We start from the raw sequence: 23,169 nt of genomic DNA, 5'->3' as shown, positions 1-23,169 counted from the left end.
ATTGTCACAAGAGAAGGGAAGGAGAGGGGAATAACTGTTATAGACTAAGAGAGGCTAGAGACTTAAAGGACAAATCAGCCAGAGGCAGTGTATGAAACTCAACCAACCACTCTAAAAAGACATTTGTGAGATAATAGAAAATTGAACTCAGCATATTAGATAATATGACGAAATGATTGTTGATATTGTTGATTTTAATAGATGTGATAGTGGTATCATTGTGTGTTTAAAAGCCCTTCTCTGGTAGTATTACATTTGCTTGCTTGTTTTTAGGGATGGAGCCTCGCTCTGTTGCCAGGCTGAAGTGCAGTGGCACTTCAACCTCTGCCCCCGGGATTCAAGGGATTCTCCTGCCTCAGCCTCCTAAGTAGCTGGGATTACAAGCGCCCACCACCATGCCCAGCTAATGTTTGTATTTTTAGTAGAGACAGTGTTTTGCCATGTTGGCCAGGCTAGTCATGAACTCCTGAGCTCAGGTGATCCACCCGCCTCAGCCTCTCAAAGTACTGGGGTTACAGGTGTGAGCCACCACACCCATCCTGTTAGTATTACATTTTGAAAAGTATTTATGAATGAATTAATATGATGACAAGGTTTGCTTTAAAGTACTCCAGGAGAACAAAAAGGTGGCATAGTAGGGGTAGGAGCAGAGTTGGAGAAAGATAAAACAGTAATGGAAAATGTTGGTAATTGTTGAAGTTATGTGATGGAAACATGGAGGTCCGTTATGTTCTTCTTTAGACTGGCATGAAAGTTTTCAAGATAAAAAGGGTTTTGTTTTTATTGTTTGGAAGTGCAGAATGTACTCCAGAAGATTCACACCTCATTCTCTAAGGAACTCTGGGCCAGCAAGATGTGGCCGCTGGAGTGCAGGGTGATGCTTATGCTTCCCCTGGCACATCGTCGTGTGCTTCCCTCATGTCCTTCTGACCCCTTGCTGTTGGCTCCTCTTCACAGTTCTGACCCTGCCATCTGCTCCATTTACAGCCTGTCCTCCTCCATCCTGAGACAGGGTCCTTGACTTCAGCTTTGCCTTCCTGCTGGCTCGAGCATCCTGGGTGTTTAACTGTCAAGTGCAAAATGTCTCCTGGTCCAGGAAGACCTTGATACAGTCAGAGATTTGATCACTGGGAACAAGGCAAAAGTTCATTTAATGGTATTGATGTTCAGAGTTCAAATAGGCTTATAGTAACTTCCTCCTAGATCCCATCTTCAGTAAAATAGATACCTTTTAATACAAATGAGATATCCTCTCACTAGTATTATCGAGTAGTTAAAATTTACAAACCAAAATCTGTCCTAAAACATACCACTTCAATATGGCAATCATATATTACATAAAACATTTACCTAATTTATTATTTTGGTAGCCTTTAAAATTAACAGTTTGTTAAATTGTAAAGAAGTCACAAGAATAAGAAAGGAATAGGCAAAGTGGAAAATTACTGCTCTAGGAAAAATTTTCCAAGTGAGCCAAAAGAAAACAATCAAAACCCAGTACCTTGCGGTCCACTTGAACGACAGAAGGTACCTGCCAGTATCTGAATTTGGCACGGTGTTACTTTGAGTATACTTTATAGTTTGCCGGCCTCTCTGCCACTGACCAACCTCCTAAGGAAGAGACTAGAGTCATCACTAGAACTTGGGTCGCACAGGTGGGAGGGCTGTCCTGCCAGATGGAATCTTACATTCTTAGTTTACATAGATGTCAACTTTACCATCTGTTTTCTTGTTCTCTCAAGCATCCTGGCATTTTACAGTAGTCCTTCTGATACTCTGACCCTATCCCTTACCTTCCTGGTTCTGATTTTCCTAATTTCCTTTCTAAAGCAAGAGTGGGAAACAATATTTGAACCATAGACCCTTGCTGAAGGATATCACATCAATCTATTTCCTGACCAGCTCTTGGCAAGAGCTTCAGAGCTCTTGTATCTCTGAAGGATTATCTTTGCAGTCCTTTTGTTCCTCTAGTAGTAATCCTCAGTTTAGAAAAAATACATTTTACGTCTTCATGGAATACTTATATGTGTACACACACAGCTAAAACATTGGGTTTTAAAATTCTATTTTGTTCTGTTCCATTTCTTTTTTTATGTTGGTCATAAATTCATTTTACCACTTAATAAAGAGTCATATCCTGAATCATGTTCATGATCTGAAAGCTGCTGCTTGGAACATACTATCTCGGCCCTCACAGAATTGCTTTTACTGAGCTGTGCTCTGATGTTAGACCCTCAACAATCCTAGGAAACATCCTTCTCATTTGCTGCGGAGACATGGTTGCTTCACTTGGGTGAGAACTTCCTTAGAGATCTCGGGCCCACTAGGACAAGCTTCTCTTTTAGAAGCAGGTATATTTTCATCACATAAATAATGACAACCAGATTCGTCATTATTTGTGTAACTGACCAGATTTCCATTTCGTTTTAGCTATGAAGAAGTTCATTAACAAATATGGCACTGGAGTGTAGGTCTTAGTTACCTTCGTATCTGCATGTTGTTCCTCACCTGCTCTATATATTCTGGCTTAATGTTTAGTTTCTGATTGATATTGTATTTGTTTGTTTGTTTTTCGAGACAGAGTCTTGCCCCATCATCCAGGCTGGAGTGCAGTGGCATGATCTTGGCTCACTGCAACCTCCACCTCCTGGGTTCAAGTGATTCTCCTGCCTCAGCCTCCCAAGTAGCTGAGAATACAGGCATGCACCACCCCACCCGGCTAATGTTTTGGCATTTTTTAGTAGAGACGGGGTTTCACCATGTTAGACAGGCTGGTCTTGAACTCTTGACCTCAGGTGATTCGCCCGCCTTGGCCTCCCAAAGTGCTGGGATTACAGCCGTGAGCCGTCACGCCCAGCCAGGTTTATATTGTATTGTATGTACACAACCTCAAAACCATTATGTGGAGAATTGGAAACTCAATCAGCCAATTTTCTTCCCATATCTCAATCTGCAAGCCTATTAATAATGATGGCTGATTTATCCACTGTTCATGGTGAATGTTATGTGTACCTTGACATACTTTCCCTCTAAGTTGACACTACCAGAATGTAAGACAACCCGATATGAGGAAAGTGTGTTAATGCAAGTAAAAGCCTCTTAGCAAACCTTGAATTACAACCTAGATAGAGCTAAATACCCTGGCTTCACCATATGGCCAGGTCACCTGCACCTCAAATCATGGAGGGCCTCAGTGAACCTCATAAAAGGTGTGTGGTAGCAGGATAATGGCACCCCCAAAAATTTCCACACCATAGTCCCCAGAACATGGCAGAATGGACTTTGCAGATGTGATTAAATCAAGGGCCTTGAGATTCAGGGGTAGATTATCCTGGATTGTCAGGGTGGGTCCAATGTAATCATGAGTTCTTAAAAGTAGAGGACCGGCCGGGCGCGGTGGCTCAAGCCTGTAATCCCAGCACTTTGGGAGGCCGAGACGGGCGGATCACAAGGTCAGGAGATCGAGACCATCCTGGCGAACCCGGTGAAACCCCGTCTCTACTAAAAAACACAAAAAACTAGCTGGGCGAGGTGGCGGGCACCTGTATAGAGGACCTTTCCCAGACATGTCAGAGGGAGATATGACTACTAAAGAATATTCAAAGCTTTAACACTTGCTGGCTCTGAAGTTGAAGAGAGGGGACCTAAGCCAAAGATGTGGGCAGTGTTTAGAAGCTGGAAAGTCTCCCCTAAGGCCTCCAGAAAGGAGCACAGCCCTGTTGACACTTTGACTTTAGCCCAGTGAGACCTATGCCAGACTTCCCACCTACAGAAAAATCACTTTGTGTTGTGTGAAGCCACTAAGTTTGTGGTAATTTGTTACAGCAGCAACAGAAAGTGAATACAAGATGTATTGACCTCAGTTTTTTAGCGATTTGGATTTCAGTGCCTCATAATATATTGAAGCAAATTAATATATTATTAACTTGGAACTGTGTCCACAAATTTGGGATACAGAGAGGAGCAAACCCAGGATATGTTTGGAGGGCTCACGACTGAGCAGTCTTACCTGGACCGAGTGAACCTCATCTTGGCTTCTCTGCCTCTCGCTGGCTGTCATCCATGCTGCCCAGGGAGCAGCTCTCCAAGAGGACCTCCTCCTCTGCTATGTCAAATGTCTGTTGCTGTGAACATGACCCAACATGGGTGTCCAGCCTCTGCCTAACTCACCCCTGCCCTTAGAGCCTGCATCTTCAAGGCAGTCAGTGAGGCCCATCACAACTTCTGTGGGTCTGTGTCTGCGCTCTGTGCTACAGCACACAGGGGCAGGCCACTCAGGAAAGGAGGTGCTGAAGAGGTGGGAGAGATACTTAACATCATTAAGATGCAAATTAGGCCGGGCAAGTTGGTTCACACCTCTAATCTCAGCACTTTGGGAGGCCGAGGTGGGTGGATCACCTGAGGTCAGGAGTTTGAGACCAACCTGACCAACATGGTGAAACCCCATCTCTACTAAAAAATACAAAATTAGCCGAGCATGGTGGCACATGCCTGTAATCCCAGCTACTTGGGAGGCCAAAGCAGGAGAATCACTTGAACCTGGGAGACGGAGGTTGCAGTGAGCCGAGATCGTGCCACTGCACTCCAGCCTGGGCAGCAAGAGTGAAACTCCGTCTCAAAAAAAAAAGAAAAAGAAAAAGAAAAAAAAGATGCAAATTAAAACCACAAAGAATACCACTGCACCCCTTTTAGAATGTCTAAAATTAAAAAGACTGACCGTACCAAGGCTTGGAGAGAATGTGAAGCAAATGCAACTCTCATTTGCTGCTGATTGGGATGTAAAATGGTCCAACCATTTTGGAAAACATTTTGGCAATAGCTTTAAAAGTTAAACACAAACCTACCATTATTCTACTCCTAGTTTTTTCTTTTCTTTTTTTTTTTTTTTGGTTCTCGTTTTTAAGAGACAGGGTATCTCTCTGTCACCCAGGCTGAAGTGTAGTGGCACAATCTTGACTCACTGCAGCCTCCCACCTCAGCCTCCAGAATATCTGGGACTACAGGTGTACATCACCAGCCCTAGCTAATTAAAAAAACTTTTTTTTGTTTTTTGTAGAGCTGGAGTCTTGCTTTGTTGCCTAGGCCAGCCTCAAACTCCTGAGCTCAAGCAATCCTCCCGCCTCCATCTCCCAAAGCACTAGGATTATAGGCATGAGACACTGTGCCTGGCCTACTCCCAGATATTTACCCAAGAGACATGAAAGCTTATGTTCATACAAATATGTATGAGGTCTTTGTAGCTTTATAATAAACAGCCCAAATCAGAAAGCAATCCCAATATCTGTCTACAGGTGAATGGGTAAATCCATTGTATATATTCTACTCAGTCATAAAAAAGGGATGAACTACTGAAACACATGCAACATAGAAGAACCTCAAAATAATTATACCAAGTGAAAAGAACTAGACAAAAAAAGAGTAAATACTGTTTGGTTCTATTATATAACATTCTAGAATATACAAAGTAATCTATGATGACAGAAAGCGGATCAGTAGTTGCCTGGGACTGGCAGAGTGTGTGGGGGTCAAGGAAGGCAGATGGGCAGGAGGGAGGGGTTGCTGAGTGGCAAGAGGAAACTTCGGTTGTGGAGGGTGATGGGTAGGCTCATTATCTTGATGACAGTGATGGTTTTGGAAGCATATTTTTTATATATATATATATATCAAAACTTACCTAACCGCAGCCTGGCCAACATGGTGAAACCCCGCCTCTACTAAAAATACGAAAATTAGCCAGGTGTGGTGGCATGCACCTGTAGTCCCTGCTACTAGGGAGGCTGAGGCAGGAGAATCACTTGAAGCCTGGAGACAGAGGTTGCAGTGAGCAGAGATTGCACCACTGCACTCCAGCCTGGGTGACAAAGCGATACTCCATCTCAAAAACAGAAACAAACAACAACAACAACAAAACCTTACAAAACCGTACACCTTAAATATGTGTTATTAATCATATGTCACTTACACCCTTAAAGCAGTTAAAATTTGTACTTTAGCAGAAACTTACAATGTTGTATTCTTTTCATGATACTCTAAAAACCCGGCTTCTCCAGAGCAATTCCTTTATCTCTAAAATAAATATGATTCTGTAAGGAAGCTTTTGCTATTCTTTCTTTAATCTGAGGTTAGCAAATTTTTAAAAAATCAATCTGCAGACTTAAAAGGGTTGTTATTTTGATCTTGAAAGCTATTAAATAATTCAAAGTGTGCCATGAAATCTATGATGAAAAATAGAAACTGAGAAGGAATTCCACATTGCTTCAGTCAAGTGTCATGAAGCAGAGTGGAACACCCCCTCCAGGACGTAGTGAGGAGATGCAATGAAAAGAGCCTAACATTAATAGCTGAGAAATATGGATTCTAGCATTTTCTACTTCAAAAATCTTTTAAATTATCTTCACTTTGGTTCCAACTGTTAAATTGAGGTAATAATAACTGGATTAAGTACCTTAAATAATGTATGTTGTTAGAGAAGTGGGACCACTGATTTGATATTGTCCTCATTACTTTATTCATATAAGAGAAAGAAAGTTGCTGTTTCTGCTGCAAATTTGCTCTGTTATTGATTCCTCTAGGGTTCTTCACTACAGACACATAAGTATATTTAAAACATTAGGCCGGGCGTGGTAGCTCACGCCTGTAATCTCAGCACTCTGGGAGGCCGAGCGGGGTGGATTACCTGAGCTCAGGAGTTCAAGACCAGCCTGAACATGGTGAAACCCCATCTCTACTAAAAATACAAAAATTAGCTGGGCATGGTGGCGCACACGTGTAATCCTATCTACTCAGGAGGCAGGAGAATTGCTGGGAGGTAGAGGTTGCAGTGAGCTGAGATAGCACCACTGTACTCCAGCCTTGGCAACAGAGCGAGACTTCATCTCAAATGAATAAATAAAATAAAAAATAAAACATTAGATGATTAAAAGTCATCTAACATTGTTATTTCATGTTTATAGTTTTTCTTCTATAACTGCTTTGAAAATTAAGGTAACTGCTAGGGAAACTTGTGAATACCATTTCCTGATAATTAATTTTAGATGTCACATAATTTTTCATTTTTAATGGCTTTTTTGCAAATAAAAATTGGACCATAGGTCAGAAAATGGAATACATTAAGCTGAACCTTTTTAAAAACTTGCAGTCATTTATGCAAGGGAGAGGATTTCTCAAACCTGAAAACATCAGTGCTTTACTTCATGTACCGTCAAATATGCCTATGCATTGACCATATAAGGAAAGATGATAAGGGGCTGATAAATATTTGTGTGTTCCAATAGGTGTTCAGTTGTTTGCAATGATGTTTTATAGTATAAAGAGAAAAGGTAAAACCCCATTATAATTTTTGTTTATCTGTTCTAAGTGCAGTCTAACCATTATCTGGTTTATAGCCTCTCATGCTTCACCTATGGTTTAGAAGAATATTGGAATAAAGTATTGGTCACTTTTCTTGTTTGTTCTTGGCATCCATATATAGCTTTCACGGCAGGTTCCAGGTTAGTGTTTTTACTGATGTTTCTCCATAGATCACAAAATTGGGATGTCTCCTAGAGTCAAAAGAAAGCCACTGCAACAGACTCATTGAAGAAAATGACAAGTATCAAAGACATTTAGGCAGCTTAATAAAGAAGGTACATATTTTTTTCCCTTTGTTTTTTGAGATAAGATCTCACTGTCAACCAGGCTGAAGTACAGTGCAGTGCTAACTACAGCCTCAATCCCCTAGGCTCAAGCAAGCCTCCTACCTCAGTCTCTTTAGTAGCTGAGATTATAGGCATGTGCCACCACTCCTGGCTAATTTTTAAAATTTTTTTGTAGAGATGTGGCCTCACTATGTTGCATAGGCTGTTCTCAACCTCCTGGTCTCAAGCAATCCTTCTGCCTCGGCCTCCCAAAGTCCTGGGATTGCAGACCTGAGACACTGCTCCTGGCCTGGTACAAATTGTCTTACAGAAATATTTGTGCCTTTGAAAAACTAAGCCAAATATTAATAGGATTTTAGAGCTAAAAAGGGTCTGTGGGATGATGTAGCACATTTATATTAATCCCTTTTACTTCACAATGACATTATAAAACACCCCCGTTATCCTTTTAGCTGAAAGCTATCAAAGATTGTTGTGTGCGTCTCTCCATTCTGCTGTTGGCAATTTAAAATCTTAGTGTTGCTACTTCGCTTTCAGGATAATTCTAAATCTTGCCAACTTAGTGTTCTAGTTTACCTTATTAAAACTGCATTAACTTTAACCAAATGAACTACAACCCTTAGTTGATGCATATAGTGCTTATTTGGAAGACAACTGGATTATAGTTGACTCACTACTGTTGTCCATTTTTTGGCACTTCACGTTTCCTTCATAATGAATGGGCATGTTATAATAATTTTTTTTCATATTCCTGATTTCAAAATGTAAGGAATCTGTTTTGCCTATTGTGAAAGTTTCATTAATGGTCAAATAATTAAATTTCAATTTGTAGTAATAATAAAGGAAAAAAAATTAAAATTCTAGAATGAAAAATAATTGGTTTAGCTTATTTTTTTCAAGGTTACATCATATGAAGAAATCATTGAATGTGCTGACCAAAGGCTCGCAATATCCCACTCCCAGATTGCACAGTAAGTTGAAAAAACGAATCCTTAATTTTGTGAATATTTACTAATAATACCTTAGTCTTTGGATTCTAAATTCTTTTTTTCAGACTCCTAGAAAGAAGAAAAATGTGCAGTTTTATGAATTAGGTTCATTCTTTATTAATAGAGGTAGACTGCTTAATGTCTGGACTACTTCAACAGTTAAGCAACCAGATTTTCATCTTCCTTTCTCAGAGCTCCCCTTGATTTAAAGGGTTGATGAAGGAATTAATAAGAAACATTCAACAATTTTAGAGGATATTTTCATAGTATTCAAGTAAAATCTTGCAGTGCTTAGAAATTACTCACAAAAAGATATTGAATGCACACCAAATTAAACATATTCATACATATATCAAGAAGGAAATAAATTCTCTCATGAGAATGGGATTCAGCATGAAACACTGCAAAATTTGTGTTCCTAAACTCTGCATAGTTCTTATTTGTTCATTATACTCATTTCTAATATGCTGCTTCTTCCATCCTTCCCCCAATTTCATTTATGCTGTGCTGGCTATCACTGGAGCTTAACAAAAGGTCTAATTTTATAGAGACAGATCCCCCCAAATATGAGCTTTCTATAAGCCTGCCTCACCCAAAATAATTAAAAGTACATGCATTTGTATCTTAGAAAGTTTGCTTTTGGTTTTCACAATTGTTATAAGCAGAAAAAATGTCAAAATTTTCCCATTTTTTCAAACTAATGCAGGCAAGTTTTAAATTTGAAGAAGGGAGAGGATGTTGTATACTCAGGAAATGTAAAATTTGATTCCTCTTCAGCTTATAACCATGGAAATTCAGCCAGTGCTCAATCATCATAGGCTAATGAAATATCAAAATTAAAAAACTAATATTTTTAAAATAGTATCAAACTATCACTTTGGTCTTACTGCTTTGCCTCAGTTATTTTTATTTTTTAATTTTATTTTTTATTTATTTTCTTTCCGTAGGTTATTGGGGTATAGGTGATACTTGGTTAGATAAGTTCTTTAGTGGTGATTTGTGAGATTTTGTTGCACCCATCACCCAATCAGTATACACTGCACCATATTTGTAGTCTTTTATCCCTCGTCCCCCTTCCACCCTTCCTCCCAAGTCCCCAGAGTCCCTTATATGATTCTTATGGCTTTGCATCCTCATAGCTTAGCTCCCACATATCAGTGAGAACATACGATGTTTGGTTTTCCATTCCTGAGTCCTTCACTTAGAATAATAGTCTCCAGTCTCATCCAGGTCACTGCAAATGCCATTAATTCATTCCTTTTTATGGCTGAATAGTACTCCATCATATAGATGTGTGTGTGTATACATATATATAATAAAAGTTTCTTTATCCACTCGTTGATTGATGGCATTTGAGTTGGTCCCACGATTTTGCACTTGTGAGTTGTGCTGCTGTAAACATGAGTGTGCAAGTATCTTTTTCATACAATGACTTCTTTTCTTCTGAGTAGATACCCAGTAGTAGGATTGCTGGATCAAATGGTAGTTCTACTTTTAGCTCTTTAAGGAGTCATCTCCACACTGTTTTCCGTGATGGCTGTTTACATTCTAGTTTACATTCCCACCAGCAGTGTAGAAGTGTTCCCTGATCATCGCATCCATGCCAACATCTACTGTTTTGATTTTCTTATTATGGCTGTTCTTGCAGGAGTAAGGTGGTATTGCATTATAGTTTTGATTTGCATTTCCCTGATCATTAGTGATGTTGAGCATCTTTTCATATGTTTGTTGGCCATATGTATATCTTCTTTTGAGAATTTTCTATTCATGTTGTTAGCCCACTTTTTGATGGGATTGTTTATTTTTTTCTTACTGATTTGTTTGAGTTCCTTGTAGATTCTGGATATTTGTCCTATGTCAGATGTATAGAGTGTGAAGATTTTCTCCCACTCTGTGGGTTGTCTGTTGACTCTGCTGACTATTCCTTTTGCCATGCAAAAGCTCTTTAGTTTAATTAAGTCTGAACTATTTATCTTTGTTTTTATTGCATTTGCTTTTGGGTTCTTGGTCATGAAATCCTTGCCTAAGCCAATGTCTAGAAGGGTTTCTCCAATGTTATCTTCTAGAATTTTTATGGTTTCAGCTCTTAGATTTGAGTCCTTAATCCATCTTGAGTTGACTTTTGTAAAAGGTGAGAGATGAAGATCCAGTTTTATTCTCCTAGATGCAGCTAGCCAGTTATCCCAGCACCATGTGTTGAAAAGGGTGTGCTTTCCCCACTTTGTTTTTGTTTGCTTTGTTAAAGATCAGTTGGCTGTTTAAGAATTTGCATTTATTTCTGGGTTCTCTATTCTGTTTCATTGGTCTATTTGCCTATTTTTATGCAAGTACCATGTTGTTTTGGTGACTATAGCCTTATAGTATAGTTTGAAATCAGGTAGTGTGATGCCTCCAGATTTATTCTTTTTGCTTAGTCTTGCTTTGGCTATGCAGGCTGTTTTTTGGTTCCATATGAATTTTAGAATTGTTTTTTCTAATTCTGTGAAGAATGATGGTAGTGTTTTGATGGAGATTGTGTTGAATTTGTAGTTTGCTTTTGGCAGTATGGTCATTTTCACAATATTGATTCTACCCATCCATGAGCATGGGATGTGTTTTCATTTGTTTGTCATCTACGGTTTCTACCCTGTAGAGGTCTTTCAACTCCTTGGTTAGGTTTTTTGTTGTTGTTGTTTGTTTCTTTCTTTTTTCTGTTTTGTTGTTTTTTTGTTTTTGTTTTGTTTTGTTTTGTTTTGTTTTGTTTTGTTTTTGCAGCTATTGTAAAAGGGCTTGAGTTCTTGATTTGATTCTCCACTTGGTTGCTGTTGGTGTATAGAAGAGCTACTGATTTGTGTACATGTATTTTGTATCAGGAAACTTTGCTGAATCCTTTTTTTTTTTTTAGATGGAGTCTCGCTCTGTCGCCCAGGCTGGAGTGCAGTGGTGCCATCTAGGCTCACTGCAAGCTCCGCCTCCCGGGTTCACGCCATTCTCCTGCCTCAGCCTCCTGAGTAGCTGGGACTACAGGCGCCCGCCACCATGCCTGGCTAATTTTTTGTATTGTTTTAGTAGAGACAAGGTTTCACCTTGTTAACCAGGATGGTCTCGATCTCGTGATCTTGTGATCCCCCTGCCTCGGCCTCCCAAAGTGCTGGGATTACAGGCGTGAGCCACTGCAATACAGGCCTGCTGAATTCTTTTATCAGTTCTAGGAGCTTTCTGGAGGAGTCATTAGGGTTTTCAAGATAAATGATCATATCATCAGCAAATAGTGACAGTTTGACTTCCTCTTTGCCAATTTGGATGCCCTTTATTTCTTTCTCTTGTCTGATTGCTCTAGCTAGGACTTCCAGTGCTATGTTGAAGAGGAGTGGTGACAGTGGGCATCCTTGTCTTGTTCCAGTCCTCAGAGGGAATGCTTTCAACTTTTCCGCATTCAGTATTACGTTGGCTGTGGGTTCGTCATAGATGGCTTTTATTACATTGAGGTATGTCCCTTGTATGCCAATTTTGCTGAGAGCTTTAATCATAAAGGATGCTGGATTTTGTCAAATGCTTTTTCTGCATCTATTGAGATGATCACATAATTTTTGTTTTAAATCCTTTTTATGTAATGTATCACATTTATTGACTTGCATATATGAAACCACACCTGCATCCCTGGTGTGAAACCCACTTGATCATAGTGGATTATCTTTTTGATATGTTGTTGGACTCTGTTAGCTAGTATTTTGTTAAGGAGTTTAGCATCTGTGTTCATCAGGGATATCAGTCTGTAGTTTTCTTTTTTGATTATGTTCCTTCGTGGTTTTGGTATTAGGGTGTTACTGGCTTCATAGAATGAATTACGGAGGGTTTTCTGTTTATCTTGTGGAATAGCATCAAAAGGATGGATACCAATTCTTCTTTGAATGTCTGGTAGAATTTTACTGTGAATCCATCTGGTCTTGGACTTTTTTGTCGGTAGTTGTTTAATTACCATTTCAGTCTTGCTGCTTGTTATTGGTCTGTTCAGGGTATCTAATTCTTCATGATTTAAGCTAGGAAGGTTGTATTTTTCCAGGAATTTATCCATCTCTTGTAGGTTTTCTAATTTATGTGTGTAAAGGTGTTCATAGTAGCATTGAATGATCTTTTGTATTTCAGTGGTGTCAGTTGTAATATCTCCTGTTTCATTTCTTAATGAACTTATTTGGATTTTCTCTCTTCTTTTCTTGGTTACTCTTGCTAATGGTCTATCAATTTTATTTATCTTTTCAAAGAACCAGCTTTTTGTTTCATTTATCTTTGTATTGTATTTTTCGTTTCAATTTAATTTAGTTCTCTGGTCTTGGTTATTTCCTTTCTTCTGCTAGGTTTGAGTTTAGTTTGTTCTTATTTCTCTACTTCCTTGAGGTATGACCTTAGACTGTCAGTTTGTGCTCTTCCCATCTTTTTGATGTAGGTGCTTAGGGCTATAAACTTTCCTCTTATTGCCACTGTTGCTGTATGCCAAAGGTTTTGATAGGTTCTGTCATTATTTGAACTGTAGTTCAGTTCAAAGGATTTTTACATTTTTAAATTTTCTTCTTGATTTTGTTTTTGACCCAATGCTCATCCAGGAGCAGGTTATTTAATTTACATGTATTTGCATGGTTTCGAAGGTTCCTTTTGGAGTTCACTTCCAGTTTTATTCCACTGTGGTCTGAGACAGTGCTTGATATCATTTCAATTTTCTTAAGTTTATTGAGGCTCGTTTTATGGCCTATGATATGGTCTATCTTGGAGAAAGTTCCATGCACTGTTCAATCAATGTGTATTCTGCGGTTGTTGGATGAATGTTCTGTATATATCTGTTCAGTCCATTTGTTCCAAGGTGTAGTTTAAATCCATTGTTTCTTTATTGACTTTCTGTCCTGATGACCTGTCTAGTGCTGTCAGTGGAGTATTGAAGTCCCCCACTATTATTGTGTTACCGTCTATCTCATTTCTTAGGTCTATTAGTAATTGTTTTATAAATTTGGGAGCTCCAGTGTTCGGTGCATATATGCTTAGGATTGTGATATTGTCCTGTTGGACAAGGCCTTTTACCATTATATAATATCCCTGTTTGTCTCTTTTAAATGCTGTTGCTTTAAAGCTTGTTTTGTCTGATATAAGAATAGCTACCCCTGCTCACTTTTGGGTCCATTTGCATGCAATGCCTTTTTCCACCCCTTTACTTTAAGTTTATGTGAGTCCTTATGTGTTAGGTGAGTCCCCTGAAGGCAGCAGACAGTGGTTGGTGAGTCCTTTTTTTTTTTTCTTTTTTTTCTTTTCTTTTCTTTTCTTTTTTTTTTTTTTTTTTTGAGACAAGAGTTTCACTCTTGTCACCCAGGCTGGAGTACAATGGTGCGATCTTGGTTCACTGCAACCTTGGCCCCCGGACTCAAGCGAATCTTCTGCCTCAGCCTCCTGAGTAGCTGGGATTACAGGTGTGCACCGCCACACTTGGCTAATTCTGTATTTTAGTAAAGATGGAGTTTCACCATGTTGGCCAGGCTGGTCTCAGACTCCTGACCTCAGGTGGTCCACCCACCTTGGCCTCCCAAAGTGCTGGGATTACAGGCATGAGTCGCTGCACCTGGCCAGTGAGTTCTTATCCGTTCCGTGGTTCTGTGTCTCTTAAGTGGAGTGTTTAGGCCATTTATATTCAATGTTAGTATTAAGATGTGAGGTACCATTGCTTTCATCATGCTATTTGTTGCCTGTGTACTTTGGTTTTTTTTATTTTTTGTTTTTGTTTTTTAAATTGTATTTTTGTTTTATAGGTCCTGTGTGATTTATGCTTTAAAGAAGCTCTGTTTTGATGTGTTTCCAGGATTTGTTTCAAGATTTAGAGCTCCTTTTAGCAGTTCTTGTAGTGGTGGCTTGGTAATGGGGAATTCTCTCAGCATTTGTTTGTCTGAAAAAGACTGTATCTTTCCTTCATATATGATGCTTAGTTTCACTACATACAAAATTCCTAGCTGATAATTGTTTGATTTGGGGAGGCTGAAGATACCCCAATCCCTTCTAGCTTGTAGGTTTTCTGCTGAGAAATCTGCTATTAATCTGATAGGTTTCCTTTATAGGCTACCTGGTGCTTTTGTCTCACAGCTCTTAAGATTCTTTCCTTCATCTTAACTTTAGATAACCTGATGACAGTGTGCCTAGGTGATGATCTTTTTGAGATGAATTTCCCAGGTGTTCTTTGTGCTTCTTGTATGTGGATATTTAAGACTATAGCAAGGCGGGGGAAGTTTTCCTCGATTATTCCCTAAATACGTTTTCCATACTTTTAGATTTCTCTTCTTCCTCAGGAACACCAATTATTCTTAGATTTGGTCATTTAACATAATCCCAGACTTCTTGGAGGCTTTGTTCATATTTTCTTATGATTTTTTTCTTTGTCTTTGTTGGACTGGGTTAATTCAAAGACCTTGTCTTCTAGCTCTGAATTTCTTTCTTCTACTTGTTCAATTCCATTGCTGAGACTTTCCAGAGCATTCTGCATTTCTATAAGTGTGTTCAATGTTTCCTAAAGTTTTTATTTTTTTCTTTATGCTATCTATTTCCTTGAATATTTCTCCCTTCCCTTCTTGTATCGTTTGTTGGATTTCCTTGAATTGGGCTTCACCTTTTCTCCAGTGCCTCCCTGATTAGCTTAATAACTCACCTCCTGAATTCTTTTTCAGGCAAATCAGGGATTTCTTCTTGGTTTGGATCCATTGCTGGTGAGCTAGTGTGATTTTGGGGCATGTTAAAGAGCCTTGTGTTGTCATATTACCGGAGTTGGTTTTCTGGTTCCTTTTCATTTGGGTAGGACCTGTCAGAGGGAAGGCCTAGGGCTGAAGGCTGTTGTTCAGATTCTTTTGTCCCATGGGGTGTTCCCTTGATGTTGTAGCAGGAAAAGCCGCAGACAAAACCCCTCAGACAATGAGTTAAAGAAGAAAGGGGGGAAAAAGGAAGAAGGAAGGGGTTTATTCAGCCGGGAGCATTGGCAAGACTCCTGTCTCAAGGGCCGACCTCCCCAGTTGAGCAATTCCTGTCCCTTTTATGGGCTCACAACTCTAAGGGGGTCCATGTGAGAGGGTCGTGATCAATTGAGCAAGCAGGGGGTACGTGACTGGGGGTTGCATACACCAGTAATTAGAACGAACAGAATAGGACAGGGATCTTCACAGTGCTTTTTTAAGCAAATAACCGATTAGGTCAGGGGTCGATCTTTAACTACCAGGTCCAAGGTGTGGTGCCAGGCTATCTGCTTGTGGATTTCATTTCTTCCTTTTAGTTTTTACTTCTTCTTTCTTTGGAGGCAGAAATTGGGCATAAGACAATATGAGGGGTGGTCTCCTCCCTTAATGTGGTACTCTCCCCATTTCCCTGTGGATGTGGCTTCTTGTGGGCCTAGCTGCAGTGATTGTTATCTCTCTTTGGGGTCTAGCCACTCAGCAAGTCTACCTGGCTCTGGGCTGCCACTGGGGGTTGTCTGCACAGAGTCCTGTGATGTGAACCATCTATGGATATCAGCTGTGGATATCAGCACCTGTTCCGGTGGACATGGCAGGGGGTGAAATGGACTCTGTGACGGTTCTTAGCTTGGGTGGTTTAATGTTTTATTTTTGTGCTGGTTGGCCTCCTGCAGGGAGGTGGCACTTTCCAGAGAGCATCAGCTGTAGTAATATGGCGAGGAACCGGTGGTGGGCAGGGCCCTAGAACTCCCAAGAATATATGCCCTCTGTCTTCAGCTACCAGGGGTGGATAGGGAAAGCCCATCAGGTAGGGGCAGGGCTAGGTATGTCTGAGCTCAGACTCTCCTTGGGCAGGTCTTGCTGCAGCTGCTGTGGGGGATGGGGGTGAGATTCCTAGGTCACTGGAGTTGTGTACCTAGGACGATTATGGTTGCCTCTGCTGAGTCATGCAAATTGTTAGGGAAGTGGGGGAAAACCTGCAGTCACAGGCCTCACCCAACTCCCACACAATCAATCCAAAGGGCCTGTCTCACTCTCACCATGGCCCCTCTAACAGCCCCAAGTCTGTTTCCAGGCAGTGGGTGAGCAGGGCTTGAGAACTTCCCCAGGCTACCCACCTCCCAGCTGTGAAAGAACAGGGCTTTGGTTCTTTTCCCTCCTGTGGAGTCTGCAAGCCAGATTCCCACCCTCTCCCATGTTCTGGCCAGGAGGCTCCTTGCTCAATTCAAATTGTCACAAAGTTCAGCTGGAGACTTCCTTCTCCCTGTGGCATTTTCCCCCCGGCCTCTGGCTGCCCTCCTAAAGAGTCCCTGTGGGGCCAGGCAGGAATGGCCTGCTTGGGGACCTAGTAAACTCCCAGGGCCTTTCCCACTGCTTCCTCTACCCCTGTATTTCACTTGGCTCTCTAGATTGACTCAGCTCCAGGTAAGGTCAGAAACTTCTCTCGCAAACTAGACCTTCATTTTCTTCAGTGCGAGTGTGTGTTCGGGAGCAGAGGCTCTCCCTTTCCCAGTTCCGCAGTTTGGGCACCCACAGGATTTGGGGTGTCTCCTGGCTCCTGCAGGAGCAGTCTGCTTCCTTCAGAGGGTCCGTTGGTCCTCTCAGGATTCCTGATTTGTTCTTGCAGTCATTCTGGAGCTACAATTCATGATGCAAGCCTCCACACACTGCTCTGTCCGACCCAGTCAGAGCTGCAATCTTGTCCTGCCTCCCATCTGCCATTATGATTGTCCCAGTTATTTTTACATTAAAAAATTTAAATGTTCTGCGGGACTTGGGTGGAAAGAAAAAAATTTTTTGATGTATATTTCAGTTGAGTGGTTAACCCAATTTGTGTTGAAGAAGAGACCATAGGTCAAAATCTGAATTTAGGCTTTATCATAAGCATTGTCAACTGTGACTGCTTATTAGAATTTTCTTTCTTTCTTTCTTTCCTTTTTTTTTTTTGAGACAGTGTCTTGCTGTCTTGCCCAGGCTGGATTGCAGTGGCACAATCCCGGCTGGAGTCAGTAGCACAATGTCTGCCTCCCAGGCTCAAGTGATTCTCCTGCCTCAGCCTCCTAAATAGCTGGGACCACAGGCGTGCACTACCACACCTGGCTTTTTTTTTTTTTCTTTTTTTTTAGTAGAGTCAGGGTTTTGCAATGTTGGCCAGGCTGGTCTCTAACTCCTAGCCTCAAGTGATCCATTCACCTCCCTCCAGTGATCCATTCACCTCAGCCCCCCAAAGTGTGGGGGATTACAGGTATGAGCCACCGTGCTCAGCCAACCTTTTTGTTTTTTGAGACAGAGTCTGACTCTGTCGCCCAGGCTGGAATGCAGTAGTGCAGTCTTGGCTCACTGCAATCACCAGCTCCTGAGCTCAAATGATCCTCCCAAGTAGCTGGGACTACAGGCATGCACCACCATGCCTGACTTTTTTAAAAATTTATTTATTTATTTTAGAAACGGGGTCTCGCTGTGTTGCCCAGGCTGGTCTTGAACTCCTGGACTCAATCAATCCTACCACCTTGGCATCCCTAAGTGCTGGAATTATAGGCATGAACCACTGTACCCAGCCCTGATTTATTTTTTAAAAAATCAAATCTAGTCTGTTATATCCATGAAGAACAGTATTTTTGTTTAATTATAGTGAATTAGCTTTAGTCTCATTAAAAGGTATACACTGCTTCAAAAATCATCAGGTTGTTCTGCCTATGGAGTAGCCATTCTTTTATTCCTTTACTTTCTTGATAAACTTGCCCTCACTTTATAGATGCACCTAAAATTTAATAGAGTTTGAGGTATTGTTCTTCAAATGCATTCATAGGTTATACTGTAATTTTTCAATGCATAGGCCTTGGACTTTAGAAACAGCTATTTACTACAAAAGCTTTTGGTGACATTTTATTTTTCTAAAAGACTAAAAGAAAACTACTTGGCGAAGTCCACTCTGTATATGCAACCAGAGTGATCTTTCTGAAATATAAATATGAGTATGCCATTTTGTATCTTAAAAAAACTTTAGTTGTTTTCCATCACCTTAGGTAAAAGCAAAAATCCTTACCATGGCCTTCAGTCTTCTTCCTGATCAAGCTCCTCCCTGCTTCTCTGATCTCATCTTACCATTCCCTGACTTGCTTTTGCCACACTAGAGATATTATACTTTTTCAAATGTACCATATTCCCTTTGCCTCCAAGTTTTAGCATGTTGTTCTACCTGGAATGCTCAGGCTGTCTTCACCCCCATTATCTTGTACTATCTTCATATCTGCTGAAATGCCATTTCCTTAGAGATACATTCACTGCCCTCTGAGTCTGAATTGATAGCTTTCCCACAATGCTAGAGATCGGAGTAGCCATGCATCTCTCCTTCCTGAATACCACTTTCTCTCTAACACTTTTGTCCAGATCTGTCTGTTTCAGATGTAGAAGTCCCTGCTCCAAACATTCCTGGTTCTGGAACACCTTCCTACAAAATGTGAGACTTGTTCTATCTATCTTAGTCCCCATCACAACCAGGCGAGAGGTGGATCCTCTCGTAAAAATGTCCCAGTGGCTTCCCATTTTATCAAGCCCTGCTACCTTGTTATTCAGGGGGATCTTCTATTCCATTCCTACCCATCATGTGGTCCCTGATCATAATCTGTAGTGTTTGAAGTCACTCATCAAAGTCTTCTGCATTAACTTATTTACTATTCACCATCCACAGAATGCCAACAGAGTCCTAGAAGAATACTTCCAGTGCCATATCTCCTACAGACAACACTGAATTCATAAATGACAGCTCACTGCCCTGTCACAGCAACTGTGATTTCTACCCACATGAAGCCACTGTAAATGCTTTTCCATGCAAAACCATATCAAAAATCACAGAAAATTTCAGTGTAAATCCACAATTTTTCTTTCAAAGTTTCATGATAGTTTGAGTACAGGATGATCAAAAAGTTTGAACATTCTTTTAAAAATCCATGCGATTTTATACCTTGATCACAGAGAATAAAGTGAACATTTGTTTACACCCAAAACTTGTAAATCCCACAAAAAGCTGCATTTCAGTATATAGTAAAATTATTAGTACTGCCCTTATTTGTAGTCACAATCCCGTTGTGTTTCTTTGACTTTTTTTTTTTTTTTGAGATGGAGTCTCACACTGTTGCCTGGGCTGGAGTGCAATGGTGCCATTTCAGCTCACTGCAACCTCCGCCTCCTGGGTTCACATGATTCTCCTGCCTCAGCCTCCCAAGTAACTGGGATTACAGGCACCCACCACCACGCCCAGCTAATTTTTTTTTGTATTTTTAGTAGAGACGGGGTTTCACTATGTTGGCCAGGCTTCTTTTTTCACGAAAAAAACGTTGACATAAATACAGCCAACTGGTCTTCAACAAAGCAAACAAAAGCATAAAGTGGGGAAAGGACACCCTATTCAACAAATGGTGCTAGGATAATTGTCAAGCCACATTTAGAAGAATGAAACTAGATCCTCATCTCTCACCTTGTACAAAAATCAACTCAAGATGGATCAAGGACTTACATCTAAGACCTGAAACCATAAAAATTCTAGAAGATAGCATTGGAAAAACCCTTCTAGACATTGGCTTAGGCAAAGACTTCATGACCAAGAACCCAAAAGCAAATGCAACAAAAACAATGATTAATACATTCAATGAGGAGAAGGGCGACAGAGCAGGTCCCTGAGCACTGACAATCACAGACAGTTTCCTCAGTCAGGCTTTAGGCTGGAGAGAAGATAAGTGAAAACAGAGGCAGAGGTGCCAGCCAGCCTTCAGGGGCCACTACAGATAACCAGAGTATGAGTCATCAGTCAAGACACCCTTCCTGTGCCCTCTGGCCAGATGAGAGGCTAGGTCCTCAGAGACCAGAGCATCTATACCCAGCTGTTGGAGATGATGCTGCATTTGCGGCAGACCATGAGGGAGTACTTCCAGTACAGCTGACAGCAGGCAGGGCCTGCCGCTGGAAGAACGGAGGCACACTCAGGCCGTCTGTGAGCAGGAAGCCCTTCTGGGTCGCTTAATGTGCCGGATGATCCAGCTCCTATAGTCTGGGGTCACGAGTGGCCTGGAGCTCCAAGTGCCTTTTCCTTCCCAGGACTCTAGGGGTGATGTCAGATATGGGCAGGGGGCCCAATTGCCCGGGCAGCCTGATCTAGTTCCCCAACTAAGTGGTTGTGAAGCTGCCTTCGTCAGCCGTGACCTGTCCAACTGTGGGATTGACATCTCTGTCTTCTATCAGTCGAGCTTCCAGGACTACAGTGCCTATCAAAAAGACAAATATCATAAAGACAAGAACACCTTAGGCTTTGTTAACCTTGGCACCAGTGAGAACAAGCTCTGCATTGATCTGATGATTGAAAGATTGCAAGAAAGTAACGTGAACTGCATTGAGGACATCTTGCTGCAGTACCCTGATTGGAGAGGGCACCCGTTCCTGCGAGAAGAAGTGGCCCGGTTCCTGACCTACTAGTGCAAGGCACCTGCCTGACTTGATCCAGAAAATGTGATTGTTCTAAATGGCTGCTGCTCTGTCTTCTTTGCGCTGGCCATGGTTCTGTGTAATCCAGGCGAGGCCTTCCTGGTCTCTGCTCCCTTCAATAGTGGCTTTGACTTTAGCTCCTGTCTGTACATGAAGGTTGAGTTGATTCCTGTCCACCTGGAGAGTGAGATCACTGTTACAAACACCCATCCTTTCCACCTCACTGTGGACAAGTTAGAGGAAGCCCTGCTTGAAGCTAGGCTTGAGGGGAAAAAGGTTCAAGGCCTTGTGCTAATCAATCCTCAGAATCCTCTGGGTGACATCTACTCCTCAGACTTGCGATGGAATACCTGGATTTTGCCAAGAGGTATAACCTACATGTGTTCATAGATGAGATTTATATACTGTCTGTGTTTTTGATGAATCCATCACATTCCACAGTGTCCTGAGCATGAAAAGTTTGCCTGATCACAACAGGACCCATGTGATCTGGGACACCAGGAAGGATTTTGGCATTTCTGCCTTCCGCTTTGGTGCTCTGTTGACACCCACAACAAGGAGATGGCTTCTGCTGTGAGCACCTTTGGCTACCTCCGCAGTACCTCTGGCATCGCCCGGCACAAGCTGTGTCAGCTGCTCCAGAACACAGAATGGATTGACAGAGCGTACCTGCCCACCAATAACTACCGGCTCTGGGAAGCTCACAAGTACATCACTGCCAAACTGAAGGCATTGGAGATCCCCTTTCACAACTGCAGCTCTGGCCTCTGTGTCTGGATCAACTTGAAAAAGTACATGGATCCCTGTGCATCTGAAGAGGAACAGCTCCTCTCGCTGCTTCCTGGACAACAAGCTGTTATCCCATGTCAAAGCCTGCATGCATAAGGAGCCAGGCTGGTTCCACCTCATCTTTGCAGAGGAGCTCCCCCGGCTAAAAATGGCCGTGCATCAGTTATGTGGTGTGCTGCAGGAACAGAAGCAGGCTTTGAGAGTGAAGCAGTTGGAGGATGCATTGACGGAGTAGACTGTCTGCCTCCCAATGAGCAGCTCCAGCCCATCACTTGCTCAGGGACCCCCTAATGTCAGCCTCTGGTCCAGAAGGCTGGGGTGTATTTTCGTCAGTGCTGTGACTAAGAAAATGGTGGGCTTCTGCAGGAAGATCTCATCTGACCCAGTCATCACCCTCCTTAAGCTGAGTGCCTGCTGTCTTTGGAAGTTTTGCATCTTTTTAGTCTTTGCTAGCCATTATACATGCAAAATGTTTTTATTGGGGTTGGGATGGGAAGGCCTGGAGGCACCTAGAGAAATAAGGGAAGCTCCCTGGGCCCCTATTTAGATGGTTTATTTTTATATTCAATATCGAATAAATTCTATATTCTCTTAAAAAAAACTGATAAATAGGTGGAACTTAATTAAACTAAAAAGTTTCTGCACAGCAAAAGAAATAATCAGCAAAGTAAACAGACAACCCACAGAGTGGGAGAAAATCTTCACACTCTGTACATCTGACAAAGGACTAATATACAGAATCTACAAGGAACTCAAACAAATTAACAAGAAAGAAAAATCGCATCAAAAAGTGGGCTAAGCACATGAATAGACAATTCTCAAAAGAAGATATGGAAATGGCCAACAAACATATGAAAAAATGCTCAACATCACTAATGATCAGGGAAATGCAAATCAAAACCACAATGTGATACCACCTTACTCCTGCAAGAATGGCCATAATCAAAAAATAAAAAAATAACAGATGTTGTCAAGGATGCAGTGAAAAGGGAACACTTCTACACTGCTGGTGGAATTGTAAACTAGTATAACGACTATGGAAAACAGTGTGGAGAGTCTTTAAAGAACTAAAAGTAGAACTACCATTTGATCCAGCAATCCTACTACTGGGTATCTACCCAGAGGACAAGAAGTCATTATTCAAAAAAGATACTTGCATATGCGTGTTTTTAGCAGCACAATTTGAAATTACAAAAATATGGAACCAGCCCAGATGCCCATCAATCAATGAGTGGATAAACAAATTGTGGTATATATATACCACGGAATACTATTCAGCCATAAAAAGGAATGAAATAATGGCATTTGCAGCAACCTAGATGAAAT

At 41.2% G+C, this 23,169-nt stretch overlaps 1 protein-coding gene and 1 pseudogene across 1 annotated transcript in view; both read left to right on the top strand.

The window, feature by feature from the left end:
- CAGE1 (cancer antigen 1) overlaps positions 1-23,169 on the top strand; it is a 60,189-nt gene that overhangs the window by 26,133 nt on the left and 10,887 nt on the right. The window contains exons 10-11 of the mRNA XM_038005718.2: positions 7,521-7,625; positions 8,538-8,608. Coding sequence (XP_037861646.2) covers positions 7,521-7,625; positions 8,538-8,608 — 176 coding nt within the window. The remainder of the gene's footprint in view (positions 1-7,520; positions 7,626-8,537; positions 8,609-23,169) is intronic.
- LOC103222336 (probable inactive 1-aminocyclopropane-1-carboxylate synthase-like protein 2 pseudogene) lies at positions 16,618-22,078 on the top strand (annotated as a pseudogene).

The sequence above is a fragment of the Chlorocebus sabaeus genome, chromosome 17 (genome assembly GCF_047675955.1).
Source record: "Chlorocebus sabaeus isolate Y175 chromosome 17, mChlSab1.0.hap1, whole genome shotgun sequence".
Lineage (NCBI taxonomy): Eukaryota > Metazoa > Chordata > Mammalia > Primates > Cercopithecidae > Chlorocebus > Chlorocebus sabaeus.
The sequence above is the reverse complement of the archived record's forward strand: the minus strand, read 5'-3'. Positions and strand labels throughout refer to the sequence as shown.